This window comes from Sorex fumeus, unplaced genomic scaffold (assembly GCF_029834395.1).
Source record: "Sorex fumeus unplaced genomic scaffold, SorFum_2.1 ptg000098l, whole genome shotgun sequence".
NCBI lineage: Eukaryota > Metazoa > Chordata > Mammalia > Eulipotyphla > Soricidae > Sorex > Sorex fumeus.
The window spans coordinates 32,054,721-32,078,177 of NW_026606155.1; the positions used below are offsets into that span (position 1 = coordinate 32,054,721).

Genomic DNA, 23,457 nt, shown 5'->3' on the forward strand with positions numbered 1-23,457 from the left:
GAATAAAAGGTTCTGATAGTCTGTGATAGACAATGATAACGTTTAAAAGAACATTGTTTTCTGTACTGTGCTAGATGCTTTACATCATTATTTCTAAACTCCTAAATATTTTATGAGTATTGTCCCCTTATTTTTTAGATTAGCGTAGATTAAAAGAAAAAAGGAAAAGAGGCACAACGTTCAGGGGGAGGCACAGGAATCAGGGAGACATGCAAAACATGCATCAGACCCAGGCTTTATCCCTGGCATTGCATCCCTCCTTCCCACCTCTCATCCAACTGCTTCCCAGGGTTGCTGGGTATAGCCTGGGCAACACTGCTGGTGTGATTCTGGTGGGCCTTGGCATTGCAGGCCCTAGCACTGCTGCATTCTCAGGCTCTGGTGTGGCCTGGCTAGCTGAGTATCCCCAGAAATGTCTCCGGGTTCCCTTGATCACTGTTTGGGACACACCCCTCTCAAAAGAAGTTAGGCTGTTAGGCTTAGAGAATGATTTGCTCCAGCTCTCAGGGTTAATGGGAGTGGAGTCACTAGGCATTTTGCTTTTTGTGACAGCTGGGGACCTTCCCATGGCACTGCTCTGCCGCCTGGTGGCTGCTCTGGGGTAATACAAAGAAGGTGAACCTGGGCAGCCTTTGAGGCCTTGATGTAGCACTATGGAACCCACGCAGGAAGAAAGGGGTGGCCAGGGGTGGGGTGGGATCGGGGTCTGGCATAAAAACATTAGTTTTTTGTTTGTTTGTTTGTTTGTTTGTTGTCCTTGTCTCACAAACGGTCCAAAGTCGTTTGGTGGCCAGAGATCTACTATAGGGGTTAAAGCACATGCCCTACATGCAGCCCATCCCAGTTTTATCTTTGGTACCACATGGCACCCTGGGACTTTCCAGGGCACTGCCAGGATAGCCTGTGTAACCCCTATCACTGCAGGTCCAGGCACCACTGTGTCCCTGACCTTGTGTGGAGCTGCTGACCTGCTTGACTGGGGATCACTGGGCGTGAGCCCTGGGCTTCTGCTGCCTTCTCCCCTTTTCCCCCATTTATTTCTTTATATGCTATTTTTTAATTTGAAGGTCTTGATCAGATTGTACTGTAGTTGGTAGCACAGACACACACTGCTAACACGGTACACTTGGTGTTGAATTTTTTCCCCAAGTTGTCATTTTCCTTCATAGTTAATGGTTAACTAGCTTTGTTATCTTAATTTTTGAGTTAAAGACATGTCAGAATGCCAAGGTAGTGACCTCATGACAGCCCCATGGTGATTTTCTCTCTCTCTCTCTCTCTCTCTCTCTCTCTCTCTCTCTCTCTCTCTCACACACACACACACACACACACACATTCATGCACAAAACAAGAAAAGGAGCAGAAAAACCAGTACATGAACTATATTATACTCAGATGGTATAAGATGGATTTTAAAAAATCGCAGAGTACTCATATAATTTATTATTTCACACAGGCATTTAATGCTCAACTCTATGGGGTTGTTTGCATTATTTTTCAGTTTATGTCAGGATGTATTATAGACCCAAGGAGTAGGAATCTCTCTTAAAATGAATATCACTAGGAAGTCTTAACATCGTTTGATGTTAAGAAGCTTAGAGAGGAGACAGAGTGTCTTAGCTTAGGCCATTTTTGAGTCTGTTTGGGCTGCTGTAACAAACTAACTCCACCTAGATGGCTTGTAAACAAAAGAAACTTCCTTCTTACAGTACAGAGGCTGGAAGTCCAAGATTTAGACACCAGTGTAGTTGTATGAGGACAGTGTTCTATGTAGTGTTTCTTATTAGTGGTGCGGAACTGGGGCTCTCTCCTAAGCCTTGTCTATAAGACAGTAATCCTGCTCCTGAGGGTTCCACTGTTGGGTCTGAAGTTCCTTCCAGAGACTCCACCTAGTAGTACCTTCCTTACAACATACACATTTTGGAGTAGTTGGGGTGGCAAATATTAAGACAAGTGTAGGCTTCCATAATAAAACATCATAGACTGAGTAGTGCTTCTATCCTGATGTTGCTTTCCATGAACAGTGCCTTTCCTCATTAAGGGACATTGTTTGTTACTGAGCTCTGTGTTTACCCTTGACAAAGAGATGGAGGTTAGGATACTTTTTTAGTGTTAAGTAGCAAGTAAAACATGTGATTGATAATTGCATGTGAAGAAAGGCTAGGTGTTTCCTTCCCTAGATCTCTAAAAAGTCCTTGTTAGCTTATAAGTTTCATAAATAGTCTCTGTGCACTTGACCTGCCTTGACCATTCCTATGGTTCTTGACCCCTTGTTTGTGCTGGCACCTCTGCTCTTCCTTTTGGTACCCCTTCAGCCTGGAATGACCCAGCTTAAATGCTTGTTTCTCTTCTGACATTCCTGCCACCTCTCCCCATCAGCGTGCGGTTCATTCTGCTCTTTCTTTTGTTACTTTATTTCTATCTCTGACAGTGCATCTGCCACATTAAATTGACTCCTAATGTCCCATTCTCACCCCACGTCAGCTCTGTAGGATGAGATTAAATCAGTTCAGTGCAGAACCTTTGTACTTTACCACTTGTTGGCTGTGTGTATTGTCTTAAAGCAGTGGCTTATTGACTCTTAGTTTTCTCATCTGCGCAAGTAGTAATTATGGCCCCTGCTCTAACTATAAGATGGTTGTAAGTGAAATACTATATCTGCAAAGTATTTGACATAGTTCCTGACTTTGTAATAAGCATTCTTTTTAAAATTATTAACTATTTTATACTCTTAAGGTTCTAGTCTTTCCTGAGTACCAGAATTTCTTTTTTTTTTTTTTAGATAGAATCACATTGAATAATGTAGATGGAAAAGTTCTAATTTCTCAGTCTATTGACGGGTACATCTTGTTCCATTATTTAAATTAAAAGATTTAATTTAAGTTTAATTGATTAAATAAAATGCTTCACAACATGTCTGAATAAAGAAATCACTTCTTTTCCCATATGATTACATTTTTAGAGATTTGAGATTAGTTTTTGAGGCTTTATTTTGTCATTATTTTATATGATTTTTAAGGCCTGGAGCAATAGCACAGTGGTTAGGGCGTTTGCCTTGCATGTGTCTGACCTGGGTTCGATTCCTCTGTCCCTCTCGGAGATCCTGGCAAGCTGCCGAGAGTATCCTGCCCGCATGGCAGACAGAGCCTGGCAAGCTCCTCGTGGTATATTCAATATGCCCAAAACAGTAATAACGAGTCTCACAATGGAGATGTTGCTGGTGCCCTCTCGAGCAAATTGATGAACAACAGAGGACAGTGCTACAGTGCTTAAGGCCTTTTTAGATTTATTTTGCAATGATCCGTTGAATCCATGGGTTGGAGCGATAGCACAGCAGGTAGGGCGTTTGCCTTGCAAGCAGCCCGTGTGGCCAACCCGAGTTCGATTCCTCCACTCCTCTCAGAGAGCCTGGCAAGCCACCAAGAGTATCTCGCCCGCACGGCAAAGCCTGGCAAGCTACCCGTGACGTATTCGATATGCCAAACACTGTAACAACAAGTCTCATGTTGGAGACGTTACTGTGCCCGCTCGAGCAAATCAGTGATCAGCAGGAGGACAGTGCTACAGTGCTACAGTGATCTTTGAATCCATAAAATCCTAGGTGACTGAGCAACTTTAACTCGTCATAACAAGTACAATCAGAGGTCATGGGTAGATTTGTGTGGAAGAAAAGGGATGGGTAGCAGCAGGCAAGTGAGTATGCTGCTGGTCTCTTTCAGATACCTAACAACTCCTTCCTCCTGCCTTTTGCCATTTAAAGAAGGGACTATAATAAGCTCTGAAGGAGCCTGCATGTTGGGCTGGTCACTTTGACTGTTTTTGAGCAGTGGAGCCAGGATGGGGGTCTTAGACCTGGGCCCTCATCAGTTCATGGGGCGCAGTGGTTCCTGTTGTGCATGGTGCTAAGGGAGTGCTGTGTTTTTGCAGCGTGGGCCCGACACAGGTGGAGCTGGGTGAGGGATCCTGCCCTGCAGGTTGGCCGGCTTGGCTGTTTCTAGCTGCTGTGGACCAAACACTCACCGTGCACTGCACCCTGAAGTGCGTGTGGCCGCAAAGAGAAAGGAATTAACACACCCATGAAAACTGTGTGGCAAAGAGAAGTAGGGTGAAAGGGTTTGCCACTTGGAAGCTCTGAAGGGTGAAATTTTAGAATGGGCAGTGTTAAAGGAGAATATAAATACTCAGAAAAAAATTAATCATCTGCTTCCCCAGTGGATGAACTGCTTTGGAACATTGTGAAATATTGTGAATGCTCACGAATATAAAATACGATTAATATTAAATTTTTCATTTATTGCATGCTATAAAAATAGTCTGAAAAAACTTGTGTTTAGAGAGATTGCAATTTTTTCTTTGTCTTTTCCTCTGTCATAACATTTTTCTTTTCCTTTTCTCACAGGTGGCAGAAAGGGCACTCTATTATTGGAATAATGAATATATCATGAGTTTGATAGAAGAAAACTCGAATGTCATCCTTCCCATCATGTTTTCCAGTCTTTATAGGATTTCAAAAGAACACTGGAATCCGTAGGTTTTCAGAGTCCCTTCCCTCTCTTCTCTCTTCCTCCTTTTCTCGTTTCGTCTCTCCTTCTTTCTTCTCTTGTGTGCATGGTGCCATGAAATGTTTTGAATACTCGGTATGTGCAGATGTTGTACTGTTATAGAAAACATACGAGGAAAGCTAAGATTATTTTCCTTTCCCTTTTTTATTTTCCATTTTGCTGGCTAAATGGGGAGACTCCCAAACAGATCATTTGCAGAGTTGTATCGTCGTAAAGGTTCTTACAGTATCTCTGCTCTTGAGGACTCTAGACCCACTTGTGATCATAGCTGAGCTATTTGGGGGTGCTCTGGGAGGAGAGGTTTGTGACTATTGATGGGGTGGCAATGCTCAAAGTGAGTTTTACAGGCATTTAACAGGTGGATGGTGTGAGGGCAATCCTTCTGGCAGTATGATCTACTGATCACACAGAGACATGAAAATGTGAAAAGCTCCTCTCATGTTCTGATACCATGAATTTGGTAAGCCTAATGCACAGGGTTTTGGGGGGAACTAGAAGGATGAGGGTAGAAAGAAGTGGGAACCATGTAAGCTTCCCCCCAAGTGAAGGCAACATGAGGGACTTGTATAGAGCAGGGAGTGATCTGAATTGGTTTACATTTTAGTAAGAGCCACTTGCAAGAACAGTTATTATGCATGTCCTTTGCTAATAGCATAGATCAGAAGTTTAATACCTAGTCATGTGAAGGATAAAGTATTCTGTACTTGAATGACTACATTGAGTGAAATTTGAGTGATGTAATTCAATATATATTCATAATATAACATATAAAACATAACATATGTAACAATAATATACACATATATGATAGAGTTTTACATAAAAGTGTAAAGCATATGTTTTTTCATATCTGTCAAATTTAAAAATTTAAAAGCAGAGTTGTTAGACAGGTAAGTTTTATTATGCAGATAGCCACTTGAGGATCTAGAGAGTAGTTCTTGTAAGTGTCAGTAACTGCTCAATATATGGATTTTCCCATTTCTGGGAAGTTCATTCTCCTCAATAGAATAGAGTTTAAAATCTCCATAGAATGAGAACAGGACAAAATCAGCGTAACAAATATTCTTAAAAATGTTTTGAAAGTATCATTAATATGGAGCACAGGTATCGATTTATGGGGAGGGGGTGTTGGGTCACATGTGGTAGTGCCCAGGGGTTCTGTGTTCAAGAATCACTCTTGGTAGTACTGAGGAGAGCTTATGTGGTATAGATCATCGAACAACCAGAGTTGGCCACATTCAAGGCATGTTTCTTAATCCCTGTACTGTTTCTGACCCTAAACACATGTTATAACCACTTGAAAACATCAATTCTATGGTTTATTTAATGTATGGCCTGACTTTTATACATACCATTTTTCATAATATTGGGAATTGTTTTGTTAAAAATTAGATGTAATGTTGCAGTTTTGCAGAGAGCATCAAAAGGCTTTAGTCTGAATATATCCCATCATTGCACAGTCCCCACATTATCCAGGAGGTTATTCTGCTTGATAATGGGAACTATGAGTTTGTCTATTTAGTTGTGTAATGTTGCACAGCTAAATGGTAGCCATCGCCAGCTTGCCGGTTAACCTTTCTAGCATGTATAATGGGTTGGCAAGGCAACTAAGCATGAGGAGATGGACTGATGCAGATCTCAACTTGAAACACAGCTCGTATTAAATGACTCAACAGGTGTCTGCTATGATCTATTAATAAAGATTGTGAGAGTGTGTGTGTATAGTTATATTTATATTTTATTTGTTTCCATGGCAGTAGCTTTTGATTTTGATGAATTGTGTATATTTTTACTTTAAAAATAAAATCCAGGTCTATAACGTTAGTCCTACCACAGGTGCTCATTTCTTCGTTCTGGAGCGGGGAGGAAGGGGAGGGGGAGTTGCTTTAGTTTTGTACTTTGTTTTTATTCAGTGAAATTAAGGGCCCCCAGGCAGTTCTATTCTGGGTATCAATAATTAGAAGAGCAAAATTAGAATTTTCTTTTTCTGATCCTCCCAATTCCTTGGAAACCTATCTTTATGTTAAGAACGTAGCTCTTGTGGTGTGGAAATTAACTGTAGGTCATTGTTAGTCATTCTGATTAAAAAGGGATGGAGCCAGTTCTCAGTTGGAAGAGCTCACTGACACAGGTGTGCTTTACTTTTTTCATATAGCAGCATCCTATTCTGTACCTCTAACCAAGACATTCCTTCTGCTTTCCAGGGCTATTGTGGCATTAGTGTACAACGTGTTGAAGGCATTTATGGAAATGAACAGCACCATGTTTGATGAGCTAACAGCCACATACAAGTCAGATCGTCAGCGGTAACTTTTAAAACCTTTTTTTTTTGTCAGCTGTGCATAAAACAATTGCCATCTTCTCTTTCACCTTGCTGAAGTTGTCTGTTGCGCCGGAAATTATAACAGTGTAGTTTTATTATCAACTCAGTTTTGCATGCTCATTAGCTGTGTTTGTATTAGTGTACCACTGGGTGATAACGTGTCATTTTGAAAAAGGCTGCTTTCCTCCATCCCTTCAATGATGTTTCTTTTCTGCCTCAGGGTTCGAGTCTGGCACATAACTGGTATGTCAGATCTTCTTAAGGGAATTATCAGGTCATTTACCATCTAATTTCACTCCAATTTTGAAGTAAAATTGAACTGATCTTATTCTCGTTCTAGTAGCAGGAGGGATGAGGCACCATTCTCGTTAAATTCTTTGACCCAGAACTTAGTTTTTACTGTTGAATCCAGTGAATTCATTGTGATTCAAAGGGCAGTGAAAATAATGTAAAGTGCAGTCTGGTATTATACAAAATTTGAAATGTTTAAAACCAAAAGGAATCAGTTGAACCATTTACATTTGATGTTTATAGCTTAGGTGTTTAAAGCCTTTCTTGATTTCAGTGATATGATTCTAAGATATTATTTCTTATCCAACTTTTGAAATGATGTCTTAGTATGTTTAGGCTAATATAGTTTGTTGGCATGCCATCTATGGTTATTTTTTATTAAATAAATTGCATTGAGTTTGAGGTCTTCCAATCAGTGTTCCAGGCACCTAGGAGCCACTCCCAATGATGCTTGACCAACCAGGCCACATGGTTCAATGCTAGGGTTCGAGGATATAATGTGTCTTGGGCCCTGCAGTGAATGGGAGCCTCCAGCACTATAACTGTTGGTGCTCCAGGGACCATGGTATTGGGAATCCATCAGGGACCTTTTATGTGAAACATATGTGTCTCTGTCCCCACCTGTTTTTACATTGTGGGTGGATTATGAAGAAGATTCATTGCTCGCAGTTTTAGAGGAAGGGAGTTTCAGATCTTGTGCCAGTATGGTTTGGAAAAGGGCTCTCTTTCTGTTTCTTAGCTTTTCACTGTGTCCATACGTGATAGATGGGGAACAGATCTATGGGGGACCTATCTTATAACAGCACTACCCCCATTCATCAGGAATCTGCCCCTAAGACTTACTCATCTTCCCAGAGACATATTCTCCTACTACCTTTAAGCGCTAGGATTCGAACTTGGAAGTTCAGGATGCACACAAATGTTCAGAATGTGTTGTTAATACACTTACACTGAAGAAAATCTGGAGACCTCCTTAACAGTTGCATTTAGTTTTTCTAATATTTCAGCAGCAAACCCTAGTTTTGTATATTTGTGCTTCTTAAGGATGTTCCTGTCCAGGACCTTGCTGAACCTTCTGAGCAAACCTACCTGTGGCTCCTTTTATTCTTTGCTTTGCCTGATTTTGAAGGTGTTACTTGCATTTTACTTATAGAAGAGCAATGATAGGGAAAGGTTTGTTAGGAGAGAAAGGATCATTCCAATTAGTGTTTTAAATTAACAACATGTGACATACCAAAAACGTCTTAATTATGGAATATAGCAAGCACTTAGCTTTAGACAGAAAACACTGAGAATTTTTAAACACAATATTGGAATAAACATCAATTATGGGACACATTTGAGATTAAACAACTTTTGATTTACTATATTTTCAGTTTTTGCAAATCATTATACTTATAATAACCCACCTTGCCCAAGCATAATTTTAACTGTTATTTTAAGAAGGAGACCAAAAAGCATTTTAATACCATGATTTATCATTAAAGAATGTATTGGACATAATGTTCTTTTATGGCAAATAAAAATCTAGTAGTTATATTATCCAAGTTATGGAATAGTTAAATTTGTGGAATCCCAATTGAAGATTATTGTAGCTCTTATTTCTAGAACATTCAAATTAAATTAGTATTTATTGAAATTTTAGTCATAGAATGGTTTTCTGATTATCATTTAAACAAAATAGGTCAGCTTTTGAAAAAAGATAAGAATCAACCTGGAAGTAGGTATATTCTTTGTGAAGTTGGTTTTGATGATATATTACAGTAACTTAGTGTTAGTGGACTTTCTTAAAGAGAAGGGTGGTATGTTGTCAGGTGAGCAATAGAAGGCTTTTGCTGAATAGGTGGAAACATTTTCCTTTGATATTGGAATGGGAAATAAGAATAAAGAAACGTATTATATTGTCAGAGAAGAATTTAATGGAGGATTTTCCTTCTGGATGTCAAAAAGTTAAGAATGGTTTCAGTTCAGTTCAGTTCAGAATTTTTGAATATTACCAATCTGAAAATGGTGGGTGGAATAAGTAACTATACATGCCAGCATTGTGGCATATAAAATTAAAATTGGATTATAATTTGACAGTTATCCCGTGTATGATAATGTGGTTAAGTTTTAAATTTTCCACCCACAGAGAGAAAGTGGGAAAGAATGGAAGTGACAATAACTGTGTTATAAATATTTAGAATTTGTAAGATTAAAGTTGTCATTATAAAAGATATATGCTAAGTTCACCTGGAAGAAAAGTCCCACGGAACAGATTTCACTGAATACTATAAAACTCCTCATTAAACACAAGAGTGAAATGCATCAGTAGTAAGATGATGGGTTTTCAAGGATGTAGCACTTAATTTAAACCATTTGTCTTCAAACACTGGTCTTGGTGCTGGTCTGAAGATACAGAAAGGTTGAAAACCACTGGACCAGTATGCAGGACAGGTTAAAGGGTGCTGATTTAAACCATAAACCAGGACATTAGTAAGTTAGTGTATGGTTCAGTTGCTTTTCATTTAAGCCCTTGCTTACCAACCTTGTCTGCCAGATAAAAAGGTCCTATGTGTTGCAACTCTGTAATACATGATGACAATTATGCAGACCAACATTATCTTCAGTCTGTAACTGAGCAACCAAAAGTGATAACTTTATAAAACAGCTTTTCTGCAGTTAAGAGTTATGACTGGAGGGGCTGGAGCGATAGTACAGTGGGTAGGGTGTTTGCCTTGCACATAGTCAACCTGGGTTCAGTGCCTGAAGTCTCCCCTGAGCATGACTAGGGGAGATTCCTGAATGCAGAGCCAGGAGTAACCCTTGAGCATCATTGAATGTGGTCCAAAAACTTTTAAAAAAAATTATGACTGGAGAATTATGTAGCCTTTCTCCTATTGCTCTGTAAATATTAATTTTTCAGGGACAGAGTTACCAAATAGCTGTTTGAAAACATGTTATGTCTACCATAAATTTATACTGTGCAGGTTGTTGCATTTGAGATAACTGAAGCTAATTATTGTAAATAAAGCTTAAATTACTAAAATATTAGTTTTGAAAAGATATTTGTTGCATACAAATGTTGCTTCTTATTATAGGGTGAAATGAATTTACATTACTCTAGAGAATTTGGAGGAAGGATAAGATTAGCTTCTCTTGCATTTGCTATATATATAACTTTTTCATGTGTTTGGTGATAATACAAAATTATAGGACTGGAATTATGCATAGATTTTATTTAGCCCATAAGGATTTCCCTGCATAACTGTTGTACTGTATTTGAAGATAAATCCTTGCTAAGTGAAATAGCAAATGACTGACTGTATCTTTCATGGTTGAGATGATAGGGCCCTCATTTTCAGAAGTTATTTGAACTTGTGATATCTCAAGTAAAATACTGGCTCACTGTTTACCTATTCATCGCAAAGGAGAAAACTAGGGATAGTGGACTAAATTAGTTCTAATGGAATTTAATTAGTATATCGTTCAGTCGTATATTCCCGCATTCAGTTTCTTTATACTTGACTGATGTTAAAATTAACAACCTTTCTCTTATAAAAATAGGGTGATCTTAAAATATTGGCACAGTATAATTTGTTGGTCCTTGTTTTTTTTTTTTCTTTTTTTTTTTTTCTTTTTGGATCACACCCAGCGATGCACAGGGGTTACTCCTGGTTCATGCATTCAGGTGTCTACTCCTGGCGGTGCTCAGGGGACCATATGGGATGCTGGGAATCGAACCCAGGTTGGCCGCGTGCAAGGCAAACGCCCTACCCACTGTGCTATCACTTCAGCCCTGTTGGTCCTTGTTTTGGATATTTGTTTATTTGGTGAACTGTATAAAGTAATATTTAGGAATCTGGAGATGACTACTCAGATTACTGTCACTGTCACTGTCCCCATTGTTCATCCATTTGCTCAAGCGGGCCCTGTAATGTCTCCATCGTGAGCCTTGTTGTTACTGTGTTTGGCACATTGAATACGTCACGAGGGGCTGGAGCGATAGCACAGCAGTAGGGCGTTTGTCTTTGGTGGAGCCAGGTTTGATGCCCTCTCGAAGAGCCCGGCAAGCTACCAAGAGTATGTTGCCCTCACAGCAAAGCCTGGCAAGCTACTCAGATTACTATGGCATCAAATTTGAAGAATTGAAATATTCAAATTCAGTACAATATCAGTGATACTCAGTCCAACAAATTGATCACATACACACACACAAATTGTGTGTGTGTCGGGCGGGGTGGGGGGGCGGCCTCCCAAGTAGTCCTCAGGAGGTTTAAGGACCCTACCAATCTATTCTTGGTCAGCTAGGCTGGCATATCAGTAAAAGTGCTTCAGGATGTGATGCTACATGTGCCCTATGGTGCCTGGGTTAATCAGGCCATTTTTTCTGTGCTGGGGTTTTCCAAGGCTGCACCCAGTGATACTCGGGAACCTTGTGTTGCCAGGAATTGAATCTATGTCATGTGTATGGTAAGCATGCGCCCTCATGTGCAAGAAAAATATGTAGTGTAGCTTTTATATATGGGTCTAAAATAATTTAGATTATTTTGTCTATTAATATTTGACTAAAGATTAATATTGTGCTAAAGAGTTAGAAAGATATTGATAAAGGGAAAGCATTTTTCCTTGACTACTCTCATTTCTAGTATCTCTCAGAAACTATTTGAAAGCAAAGCTGAAATTATATTTTAACTGTGTCTCAAGTAAAGACTCATTAATGTATGCCCTTAGTTTTAGGATGACAGACATGTAAGCAATACCCATTTTTTTTTGTTAACTTTGAAGTTAGTTTTCTAAATTAAGCTAAGTATTTAAGGGATATTAATGTGAAATCTTGAAATTTTCTCATCTCCTACTCTATTAATTATTAGTACTCTTTGTCTGCATAATTTTTTTTTAAATAAAAAAGATATGGCCAGAAGAAAACAGTGCAAAGCTTAATGTAAAACTTCTGAAAGATGTTTAAAAACATTGAAGGGAAAAAAAGATGTCAAAGCAACAGCTTTTAGGTATTCTCTCATAAATCTTCTCAGTTTTTAACCTTATATTCTGTTTCTTTCCCAGTGAGAAAAAGAAAGAAAAGGAGCGTGAAGAATTGTGGAAAAAACTGGAGGATCTGGAGTTAAAGAGAGGTCTTAGACGTGATGGGATAATCCCAACTTAACAGAAATAATGACAGCACCATTACTGACCTGTGGAGTCACACATTTATGTAGTAGAAGATGGAGCAACAGTTTTCTGTATTGTGCAACTTTACAGTAGATTTCACACTTTGTTTCATTATTACAACAGCACTGTATATACCCGTCTCTAAGTAAAGGAAAAAAAATAAGAACTTCAATCCAACATTTGGACAGTAGATGGACTTCTCAGAACTTTGCAAACATAATCATTGTTCTAACCCTCTTAAAAAAACTAAAAGCAGTCTTCAAAGATCTGTTGATGAAATTGCTGTGTTAAAATTTCATTATTGGGAGTTCCTTATTTATCATTAGCAGAGAGTATGAAAAATTTTTCAAATGTGAACATTCTTAAATTTAGCTTGTCTTTCTGCTAAGCTGTTAAATGTATTTATAGTAAAGGAAACAAAAAAAAGACTGTCATCTCCTTATAAATTTGTATGCCATCCTCTTCTGGATAACTTGATTGTAATTTGACATTTTTCCTTTTGCACATCTTCATGAGTTGAATGTCCACACTGAATGGGACCATGTCATACAAAGGTCCCTGAAAAAAGTTTTGTTTACTGGAGTGAACACCTTACCAGTAACCAGGTTGTCCTGGTACTCCTTTAGTTTTAAAATTAGGAGTAAAAGAGAAGAGGTGATAAACATAGTAGGGAAGGGAATTTTGGATTCACAGATCAGTTTACAGTGAATTCAAATCAATGTCTTGAATCCTTTGAAAACAGGCACTGGGTCATAGGCTTCAGTACCTGGCCAGTATTAGTTGCATACATCATTGAACACACATACTAGAGATGTGTTTGAAATGTCAGAGAACATCCTTTTGGACCATTTTGAAATAAGAAAGACAAACACTAAATAGATAACCATGAAATTGATTGCCAGGATTGCGAATCTAATTGGGAATAGAGTTGAGCAAACAGCTTGGACTGTTTGGAGTTGTTGCCTTACTTTTTAATATGTATTTATAAAGTATTCCAGCAAAAGAGGATGTAGCCTCTGGGAAAAAACAAACATGTTACAGTGTTTTTTGTAGATTCTCGTTCTATATTTCATCACAGCGCCAGCCCTGTTTTTAGCCAGAAAGGATTCAGGATAAACATTATTATGCATTCTGAATCGGATGCGTAATTCCTAACTACTGTATTTGTTACCAAAAGTGGTTCTACAAATGCTACTGAAAAAAATATCTGGAAATTCCTAATGTCCTGAGTATTAATAATAAAGTTTAAAAATGCTTTTATATCAAAGGTGCATTGTGACCAAATTGTTTAAGAAAAACAAAAACAAAACAAAATCTAGGGCTGTATTATAGATATATCTAACTGGCTCTCTGCTTTTATTTAAAAAAGGAATCTTACATCTTGGGGAGTTAAAAATGCTGATAATACTTGTATACAGTATGTACTTACCTAATGCAGTTGCATTATTATGTACCGAATGATAAATGTTTTGGGATTTATTTCCAGGATGCTTTTGCTTGTTCTGAATGTGGCAGCAGTGAGTTGATAATCCTAAACCATCACATCCAGCAGTATTTGTGGTATAGAGCTGATTCAGTGTTCATGTGTTGGATTGTGATAGTAGCAAACATGAACATATGAACTGTTGTTGCTCTTAAATAGAAATACAATATCAATACAATATGGGCTTGTATATTTTCTTCCTTCCATTTTTAAATATAAAATAGAATATGCAGTTTTATTGTTTCCAATAAAAGTCGGGGGGAGACACTGACCTTTCTTCCCAGTAGAGTTTCAGGATTATCAGGTCACAGTTTGTGTGTAAAAGTCGGTAATTATGGATATTGTCATCTCAATAACTTTGTAAAATTAAAATGAAACTTGGCATTGTTAATTCTGAAAAAGAAACAGCAGTAAAAGTGTCATATGCAACACCAAATACAACATGATTTAATGGAATGAATAGATTTTCTTCAAAAGAATTTTGAAATTTCTTCAATAGGGATCTATTGTATGGTTGGCAGAGGCTGCCAAAGATGAAATTACTTATTTTAAAAATGCTGGAGTAAAGGTGCAAATTTAAGTACTACAGATTAAAAGAAAATTTATAACCCATCATTTCCGTTAGCCCATCTGATTGTAGCCCATCCATTTTGATTCTGCATTATATTTATTTTTTTGACAGTATCAACTTTATTGGGGGGCCATTATTCATCATGTTAGGTAGAGGACATTAAAATCACAGGTTTATGAATTATCCCTGCCCATTTAAATTAAATGTGATGATTTGAAATGTGAAAGACTAGGATCCCTCTGTGCGCCTTACCCTGTCCTCAGAGTTAAGGTGGGAAGTACACAGTTATCCCTGATGTCAGTTTTATATGTTGGTCATTCCAAACCAAGAAGAATAAAGCCAAATGTTAGACATATTTAAAGAAGCAATTATAGATATGTGTCTAAACTTCATAGGGCAACTTCTGAGAAGGAACACTGTCTTTTCATTTTTAATTGAAAGTGACAATGTGACATGTGTCATGTTGTGTCGGGTGACGCAGAGTAACTGAGGTGATCTGACTGTTGCACTATGTGACATATTTAAGGACGTACTTGCTGCATTTGCAGCAGCCCTCTCTCTTTGTCCTTTCCCACGATTCTGCTGTTGCTGCAACTTGAGTTAGTTGTGACAAGTGCATCTTTGTGTTATATTTTTGTTTGCTTCATAATTTCCAGAACTATATATAAATATATTTTTTAAATAGCAAATATTGTAGTTAGTGAGTGATGATCACTCCGAACTATCCCTACCATATTGGTCTCAGGGGTAGGATTAAGAGTGTATTTGGTAGAAAACAAATCAACCAACCCTGTGGTTTAGAATGATGCAGAGGCCTTAGGCTGTGGGCCTAGAAAAACCATGTGAGTGAATTTACCCATCTCATACTTTGAATCAAGCATGCATTCCTTTTCTCACCGTGCAAGTGTCCCCCGTTGTTTTCCTTCTGTGTTTTGTTCCTTGTCCTTTTAAATTTTATTACATTTTGCTCTCCCTAACATTTGACTGTTTTTTATAAAATAAAATAAAAAACTAAAAAAGTAAGAAATAATACCCTCAATGCCGCTGGATACTCACAAGCAGGGTTATACTCCTTCATCTTGGGCTTGTCTGCCTAAATGGAAGGGTTTAATTTATTTTGTACCTCCTCCTATGCGTGGGACAGTCCAGGGTGCAGAGCCAGGAATTGCTTGTAATTGCACCTGCTATACTTAAACGTGTAGCCCTAGGCTCAATCACACTATGAAAAGAAGAAAAAAGTATATTTAGAGCTTTAAAAGCTTTTTTATTTTTTTGTGGGGTTGGGGGGTGGGAAAGGGAAGATGTATGGATGTTATTGGCTTTTTTTTTAATGCTCAGAGTTTTGGGTTTTGTTTTGTTTCGTTTATTCCTCCTGTTTCTCCCCCCTCCCCCCTTTAATTGGATGCACTGACCTGGCCCAGGAAATAAAGAGAATCTCTCTTTTGATGCTATTACCAATGTTATCACAAAGTGACAGTCACCTCTAGTAAAAAAGGTGTCTCCAAGACTTGATCAGTGATATTTTATTTGCACATCAATATTTTTATTTTTATATTCTGGCTCAGCTGCTTCTCTGAGTAGAGTTAAGGAATGAGCCATACAAAGGATTTTTGTAGTAGGTATATTGGCAATGCTTTTTATATTTCTCAGTATTTCATTTTGAAAATCTAAAAGGATTGTGCATCTTGAGAGAAAGTTGAACAAATTTTGATCTAGTGGAATGTTAATTTGTGCTGCTTCTTGTGCACGATAGCAGCAGTAGTATCTCTTGGAAATAAACTTCCCATATTATGATATCTATATAGGTTTTTCCCTCCCTCCCTCCTTCCCTCTCTCCCTCCCTATCTCCCTCCCTTTTTACTTTTCTTTTTTGGAAATCACTTATTGTAAATAAGTTGTAATCCAAACCTCATGTATCAATGGGGAACTATCAAATATAAATATTACCAATACATTTTCTGGTTGTTGTCTGATTTTTGACTGAGGTATAATGAGAATATGTCCTTTGCTTTTGGTTTGAGGATTTCGCTTTAGCTTCATGAATCTTTCGGTATTTTAGTATTTCATTGTTTTAGCAGGAGAGGGCAGCAAAAGTTCATTTCTCTGTTAGAAATGCTGTGGTTTATGACTGGTTTCAAATTTAATTTGTGTGTGTGTGCGCGCGCGATTTTTTTTAACAGCATCTGTAGGTAGAGGTAAAAATGAAACATTTTTGATATGAAAAGTTGCATATGAAAATTATAGACCAGTTCAACCAGACAGTGAAGACTTCTGATCCACATCAAAGTTTAAATGCCGCAAAAAACAATCTTCCAGCTCTGGCTAAAATATGCTACTTCCTTTTAACACAACAAAATGCAAAGCTGAGTCTTATACACTTGAAACACTTGGAATTTAAAATGTCTTCTTTCTTTGAAAATGATTTATTTTCTTCAAAGTGGTAACAAAAAAACTGAAGGTGCTCCCAAAGAGAAATGTAACCTTCCCCTCTCACAGATGTGTGAGAGGTTCTGTACTGTGGGTGCATCTTAATAAAGAAGCAGTGAAGAGTTTTCAGGTGCCTGACTGTTTTTGTTTGCTTGCTTATTTACTACCTCCCTTCTGGATGATTCTAGGCCATTTACTAGGGCCTTTCTGGACCATACCAACAATACATTCAATCAGCTTAACTATGAAGCAGTGTTGGCTGGTATGTTTAGATTTTCCAGTGAGAAAACCAGAGAATGACTGGGGTGTGTACTTTTTTAAGGAGCAGAACAAGGGTTCTAACTCTAAAACCCAGTGGCTTAAGCCAACAGTTACTTGTTTACAAATTGGCTGTTTGTACAGGGCTCGGCAAGAGCATCTTGTGTCTTCTCATTCATCAAATGGTGTTTCCCCAGGTGGAGCAAAAGATTCACTTTCAACGTAGCTCTTTGTCAGCAAACTGTTGCTGGCTCTTGGCTTTGGGTTCAGAAATGTCATGGTATCACTAGCATTATATTTTCTTGGTCAGTCAGTCACTGACTTAATTGGAAGAGGACCACCCTCAATGTGGCATAAGAGAAGTGTCATCTTTCATCTACAGTTTAATCTGACTTTGTGAATAATTTGTTTTAGGTGTGACTTGGCCAACTGAAACATGAGATTTGGAAACAAGTTATTAACTCATGATTACTGTTCACTTAAATTTTTTGTTGGGGAAGAAAACTACCTTTTAAATCAGCAATTCTGTGTTTTAAAGTATTGCTATTTGTAATATCTGAAGACTATGCTTTCAGTAAATTACAGTGAGATTAAATACAACAGAATTATAGGGTTCAAAAAAATTTAAAAGATGATTTCAGTGGAGTATATAATCCAAGAATGTTGCCTCCTTACAATAATGGAAAGAAGTTAAATGTACAGTCCACCTCTTCTTTCCCGTATTTTTATTTACAATGCACTATGTATATTCATGATGACTGTTAGATCTAGTTATATAGTAGGATATTTTTATTTTTTAAGATAACTATAGAAAATTTAAGGGGATTTAAAATTATATTTTTCCTGATATATTTCTTGTATGATTTTCCTTCTTGAAGTGGCAGATTAAAAAACAGAAAAGTTTCAAGTCCCTATAAGACATTTGTATGCATTGATTAAACTGATGTCTTGATTAGCACTGTCCATGGTATTAGCCTTTCTCTGATGATCAGATTTTCTGTCTTTTTTTCAATTTCTTAATTTAGTTCACCTCTTTTGAACTCATAGACTTAAGGCATCCAAACTTCAGAGCCAGGATGGATGGATATCAGCCACGGTCTTCTTTTCTAAGCCAAAGCTCTACAGGTATGATGTCTTTGGCTAAAGTCTACTGAAGTGAAGACAGTGGAATGGGACAGCACCACCCTTTGATTCATTTTGGGTTCTCTGTGACTTTAGGAAGAGGTGATTTCATCTCTGTGACTTTGGAAAGATTTCTTGATCTGAGCATCAATATCATTTGCAAACTGCAGGTAACAATTTTTTTTAAAATTTGAGGTTATGGTTTACAAGAGTATGTTTTAGGGGTACAATTTACTCATAAGTATTTTTCCATACCACACCTACCATCAAAGTACCAAAATCCCCTCTGTCACAGTTAGACACCATGCCCTCTCCTGTTCTTTCCCTCCCTTCTTCCCTCCCTCTTTCCCTCCCTCCCTCCCTCCCTCCCTCCCTCCCTCCCTCCCTCCTTCCTTCCCTCCCTCCCTCATAACTTCAGTTCTACAGAGTAAAAGGGCTTTGTCTGATTTTGTAATAATAGGATTTATTTTATAGTACATATATGTGTATGTTTGTTTATATATCTATATAGGTATATAGAGATATTTAATACATACATGAACTCTCTCTCTCTCTCTCTCTCTCTCTCTCTCTCTCTCTCTCTCTCTCTCTCTCTCAATTTTGAGACCAAACCCTGCTGTGCTCAAGGCTTTCTCCTGACTCTGCTTGTAGATCATTTCTGATGTGACTCTGGGGACCATATATGGTGCTGGGTATCAAAACCAGGTCAGCTGTATGAAAGAACTTTACACATGGTAGCTTGAAATTAACATCATAACCTGTGAAAATACTTACCTTATGAACTATTCACAATATTGGTTTAAATGTGAATAAAAATTATAGTACCTCATTAATCAAAGAATTTTCCTTGTGCTACGAAGTTCTGTTACCATTGTTAAGCTTCTAGTAGAATCCTAGGTTTTATGTTATTATCCCCATTTTATTGTTAAAAGTAACGTAACTGAGGCTCAGTGATTTCACAGGAAGATTAACACACAGCTACCAAAGGTTTGAAGCAGATTCTGACACACTGTTGTCCTAAACAGTAATCAGCGCTGTGAGTATGTATATCAAATTTTATTCAGCAGAATTTGCAAGTCTGAAATTTACTTGCCTCTTATTTTCATTCTTGAACTTCTACTTGCCATCCTATCTATTCCCTCAAAGCCTATCCTGTGTTTCTGTATCATACTCTTTAAGTTCTTTATCTTAACCCCATCCCACTTACATCTTCAACAGGAAATGAGATTACCAGCTCTATACTATTTCAGTTTCCTATTTTGACTCATCAGCTTAGCTGTTTTAGCACCTATTCTCAGCAACTTCTCTCCAGTTCCCTTCTACCTGCATCCTATTTATTTTTGTTAAGTTTTTTTTGTAAAAATACTTTCATAGAGAGTAAGTCAAATATTATCTTAAATTATAAAATAAGTTCTTTCTACCTCTAAATCTTTAACTTCTTCCCCAAAGTAAACTCTAGTCAAATTTTTTCATGTTTGTTTTTAATTCAACTTTATGGTACTTATAGTTCACAGACCATAAGATTCACCCACATAAAGTAAACCATTCATAGATGGGCAGATTGTACAGTGGGAAGTCAGTCAAGTTCAATTCCTAGGATTTATGGACCCTTCCTTCCCCCCCAACAGGAGCGATCTCTGAGCAGGTCAAGAGTAAGACTTAAGCACTGCAAGTTGTGGCCCCAAACAAATCACATAGCAATTTAAACAATTCACTATTATTTTAATATATTTAGGTATATTCAAGCAGGTTGGAGCAATAGCACAGTGGGTAGGGTTGTTTGCCTTGCACTCAGGTGACACAACCAACCTGAGTTCAATTCCTCCACCCCTCTTGGAGAGCCCGGCAAGCTCCCAAGAGTATCCCACCGGCACGGCACAGCCTGGCAAGCTCCCCATGGCGTATTCATATGCCAAACACAGTAACAACAAGTCTCAAGATGGAGACGTTATGGGGCCCGCTCGAGTAAATCGATGAGCAACGGGAGGACAGTGCTACAGTGCTACATATTAAAGCATTTCTCCTGTCTGCTAGCACTTTCATCACCCTGCAAAGGACCCTCAGTAGCATCATTCCTATTCCTTTCTCCCCCCACCCCTTCACCAGCAATAGTTCTAGCAACCACTAATCTACATTCTGCAGAGATGTCTCTGTTCTGGAATTTTGGAAAAGTCGAATCAGTGTCTCTTGTCACTATCTTCTTTAGTTTGGCATGGTATTTTAAAGGTTAATCCTTAGGTATTGTACCTAATTTCCTTTAAAGAATATTTTGTTTTATACGTTTACTATTTACTATGGTTTTTTATGGATAGCTTACAAGAAAAACATTTATATCTGCTCATATATACTTATATGATTAAAACGTTAAATTTGCACAGGTAGTATCATGTACACCATTTTGCTTTTATTACCTCACCAGTCTTTAATATAAAATTTTTTAGGGACTTGAGAGATATACAGTGGGTTGGCAGTTGCCTGGCACATGGATGACCTGGGTTTGATTCCCGCCATCCAGTATGGTCCCCAGAACTCTACACAAATAATTCCTGAGTGCAGCCCTGAGCATCGCCAAACATGGCCCCCAAACCAAAACAACAACAACAAAATTTTGAACTATGCATTCATGGTGAAAGAATTTTACCATATGTATACATTAATATTTTACATGTTTTTTTTATCACTTATTCATTTATCCATCACACTATCCTTCCATTAGTCCATTTTATTTTAAAAATGAATTTCAAGGTAAATTGCTGACACAGGTCAACTTTCCTCCTAAATAATGTGTATATCAACCACAATTCAATTTTTAAAATATATGTCTTCTTTTGGAATAAAAATTATATACAGTAAAAAAAAGTTTTGACATATATATGCATATATAATCCAAATTCTTATCAAGATACAGAATATTGCCATCCTCCCAGGAAGTGACTTATGTACCTTTTCAGGTAACCTTTAATACTGAATGAAGCTTGCTTGCTTTTGTTTGTTTTGTTTTGGTACCACAACCTGTAATGCTATGCACTTAGGAATTATTTCTGGAGGTATGTGGGGGACCATATGGAATGCTGGGGATCAAACCTGAGTTGGCTATATATATGCAAGGCAAAGGACCTGCTTGCTGTGTACTACCACTCTGGCCCCTCAATATAATTTTCTGACTTGCTTTCATTATAGCTTCGTTTTGCCTGTTAGACTATTCTAGAAGTGATCCACATAGGCTTCTTTCATGTGTGATATTTTGATGATAATCTATGAGTTAGTGCTGTTGATTTGTTTTTATTGTGGAGTAGTATTAATTAACTAGCATATCACAATTTATCTTGTCTCCTTTGACAAAGTTTTTAGCTTCTGACTCATTTCAGCAGTGGCATACACATCTTTCTCAAACGCGCATAGGACAATTTTCCAAGATAAGCCATATTAGGCTACAAATTATAAGTTTCCTTTAGTTTAGCATTACCTTTTTTTTTAAGTGCCAAAAGTTGAACCCAAACTCATGCATGTAAGGCATGTGCTTTATCACTGAGCAACACCCCCAGTCCTCAGTATATTTTTAGAAACTGATTTATCCAGAATATTTTTTTTCTGACTGCATTGAGATGAACTTTAAGATTTGGGACTGGAGAGAGAGCACTACGGGGAGAGCGTTTGCCTTGCACACAGCTAACCTGGGTTCGATTCCCAGCATCCCATATGGTCCCTCGAGCACTGCCAGGGGTAATTCCTGAGTGCACGAGCCAGGAGTAACCCCTGTGCATCGCCAGGTGTGACCCAAAAAGCCAAAAAAGAAAAAAAATTCAGTAACAAGTTAAACTGAAAATTTACAAAATTAAGCAGTGCACTTTAAACATGAATGAAAGTGAAAACAATGTACCACAACCACTAGACTATAGTAGAAGCAGAGCTGGGAGGAGATTGATCACAGTAATAAGCACATTGAGAAACAAGAACATTGCCAGTCAACAACATTACCAGTCGACAACTTTTGCAGTTCAGGAAATAGAAAAGAGAACAACTTAGACTCCAGACTATCAGCAGAAGGAAGGTGTTAAAGGTCAGAATAGGGATCAAATAGAAAAACAATAAGGAATAAAACATAGAATGATTTCACTTAGATGTGGTGTAAGAATTACTCACTGGTCAGTGGTTGGAACTAAGCACAAGTGTGTCTGGGGCTGAGGGTAGGTAAGACAAAGAGACCAGTATGACAATAATGGCTGGGAATGATCATGCTGGACAAGTCTGAGTGTTAAAAGTAGGCAAAGTCTGAGTGTTAAAAGTAGGCAAAGGGATTTTCTTGATAACCTTTCAGTATCAATATTGCAAACCACAATGCCCAATAAGGGGTCGGGGGGGGGGGGGGGAGAAGAAAAGTGCCTGCCGTAGAGGCAGGCAGGAGGTAGAGGGAAGGAACCTGGGGACACTGGTGATGGGAAAAGTACACTGGTGGAGGGATGGGTGTTGGACTACTGTATGACTGAAATCCAGTCATGAACAGCTTTGTAAGGGTCTATCACAGTGATTCAATAAAGTTTTTTTTTAAAAAAGAATGACTTAATGAGGGAATGCAGTATTTATTTATTATCAAATCACTGTGTGTGCGATACAAAGTTATAAAGCTGTTCATGGTTGGGTTTCAGTTACACAATATACCAACATCCCTCCCTCCATCAGTGCACATTTCCCACCACCAATGTCCCCAGTTTTCTTCCCCGTCCCCTCTCTCCCCCTCCCCTTTTTATGGTTTGCAGTACAGATACTGAGAGGTTATCGTGTTTGTTTCTCTAGCTATTTTCAGCACAAGTTCTTATCCAGAGTGATCATTTTCAACTATCTTTGTTATAGTGGTCCCTTCTCTATCCCAATTGCCTTCTCTCCCCAGCACTTGAAGCAGGCTTCCAATTGTTAACCAGTCCTCCTGGCCGTTGTTTCTACTGTACTTGGGTACTAGTCTCATATCATGGTTCTTTTTTTTTAATCCCACAAATGAGTTCAATAGGGAATGCAGTGTTTTAAAGAAGGGATGCCTAGGTATACCTTGGCCTCAGAATATAAGGAGGAGGATAGAGAAGAAAAATCAAGGAGGGGAGAGGAGATGGGCAGGAAGTAATAGGGAGCAAGGGTCAAGCAGCACTAAAAACAAGAGACCCTAACTTCAGCAACCAAACTTTAAAATGTGCCTGTCAAGGTGGCAAACTGGGATGGGGGGTTATTGGGGGGGGGAGAGGTTGGGGCTGGGTGGAACCTGGGAACCCTGGTGGAG

General features: G+C 38.2%; 1 protein-coding gene across 2 annotated transcripts in view; it reads left to right on the forward strand.

The window, feature by feature from the left end:
- Positions 1–16,933, forward strand: part of PPP2R5E (protein phosphatase 2 regulatory subunit B'epsilon) — a 174,040-nt gene extending 157,107 nt beyond the window's left edge. For both annotated transcript variants that reach the window (XM_056134371.1, XM_056134370.1), the window contains exons 12-14: positions 4,400–4,527; positions 6,767–6,868; positions 12,223–16,933. In XM_056134371.1, the coding sequence (XP_055990346.1) occupies positions 4,400–4,527; positions 6,767–6,868; positions 12,223–12,322 (330 nt within the window). In that variant the 3' untranslated portion in view covers positions 12,323–16,933. The remainder of the gene's footprint in view (positions 1–4,399; positions 4,528–6,766; positions 6,869–12,222) is intronic.
- Positions 16,934–23,457: the final 6,524 nt, after the last annotated feature.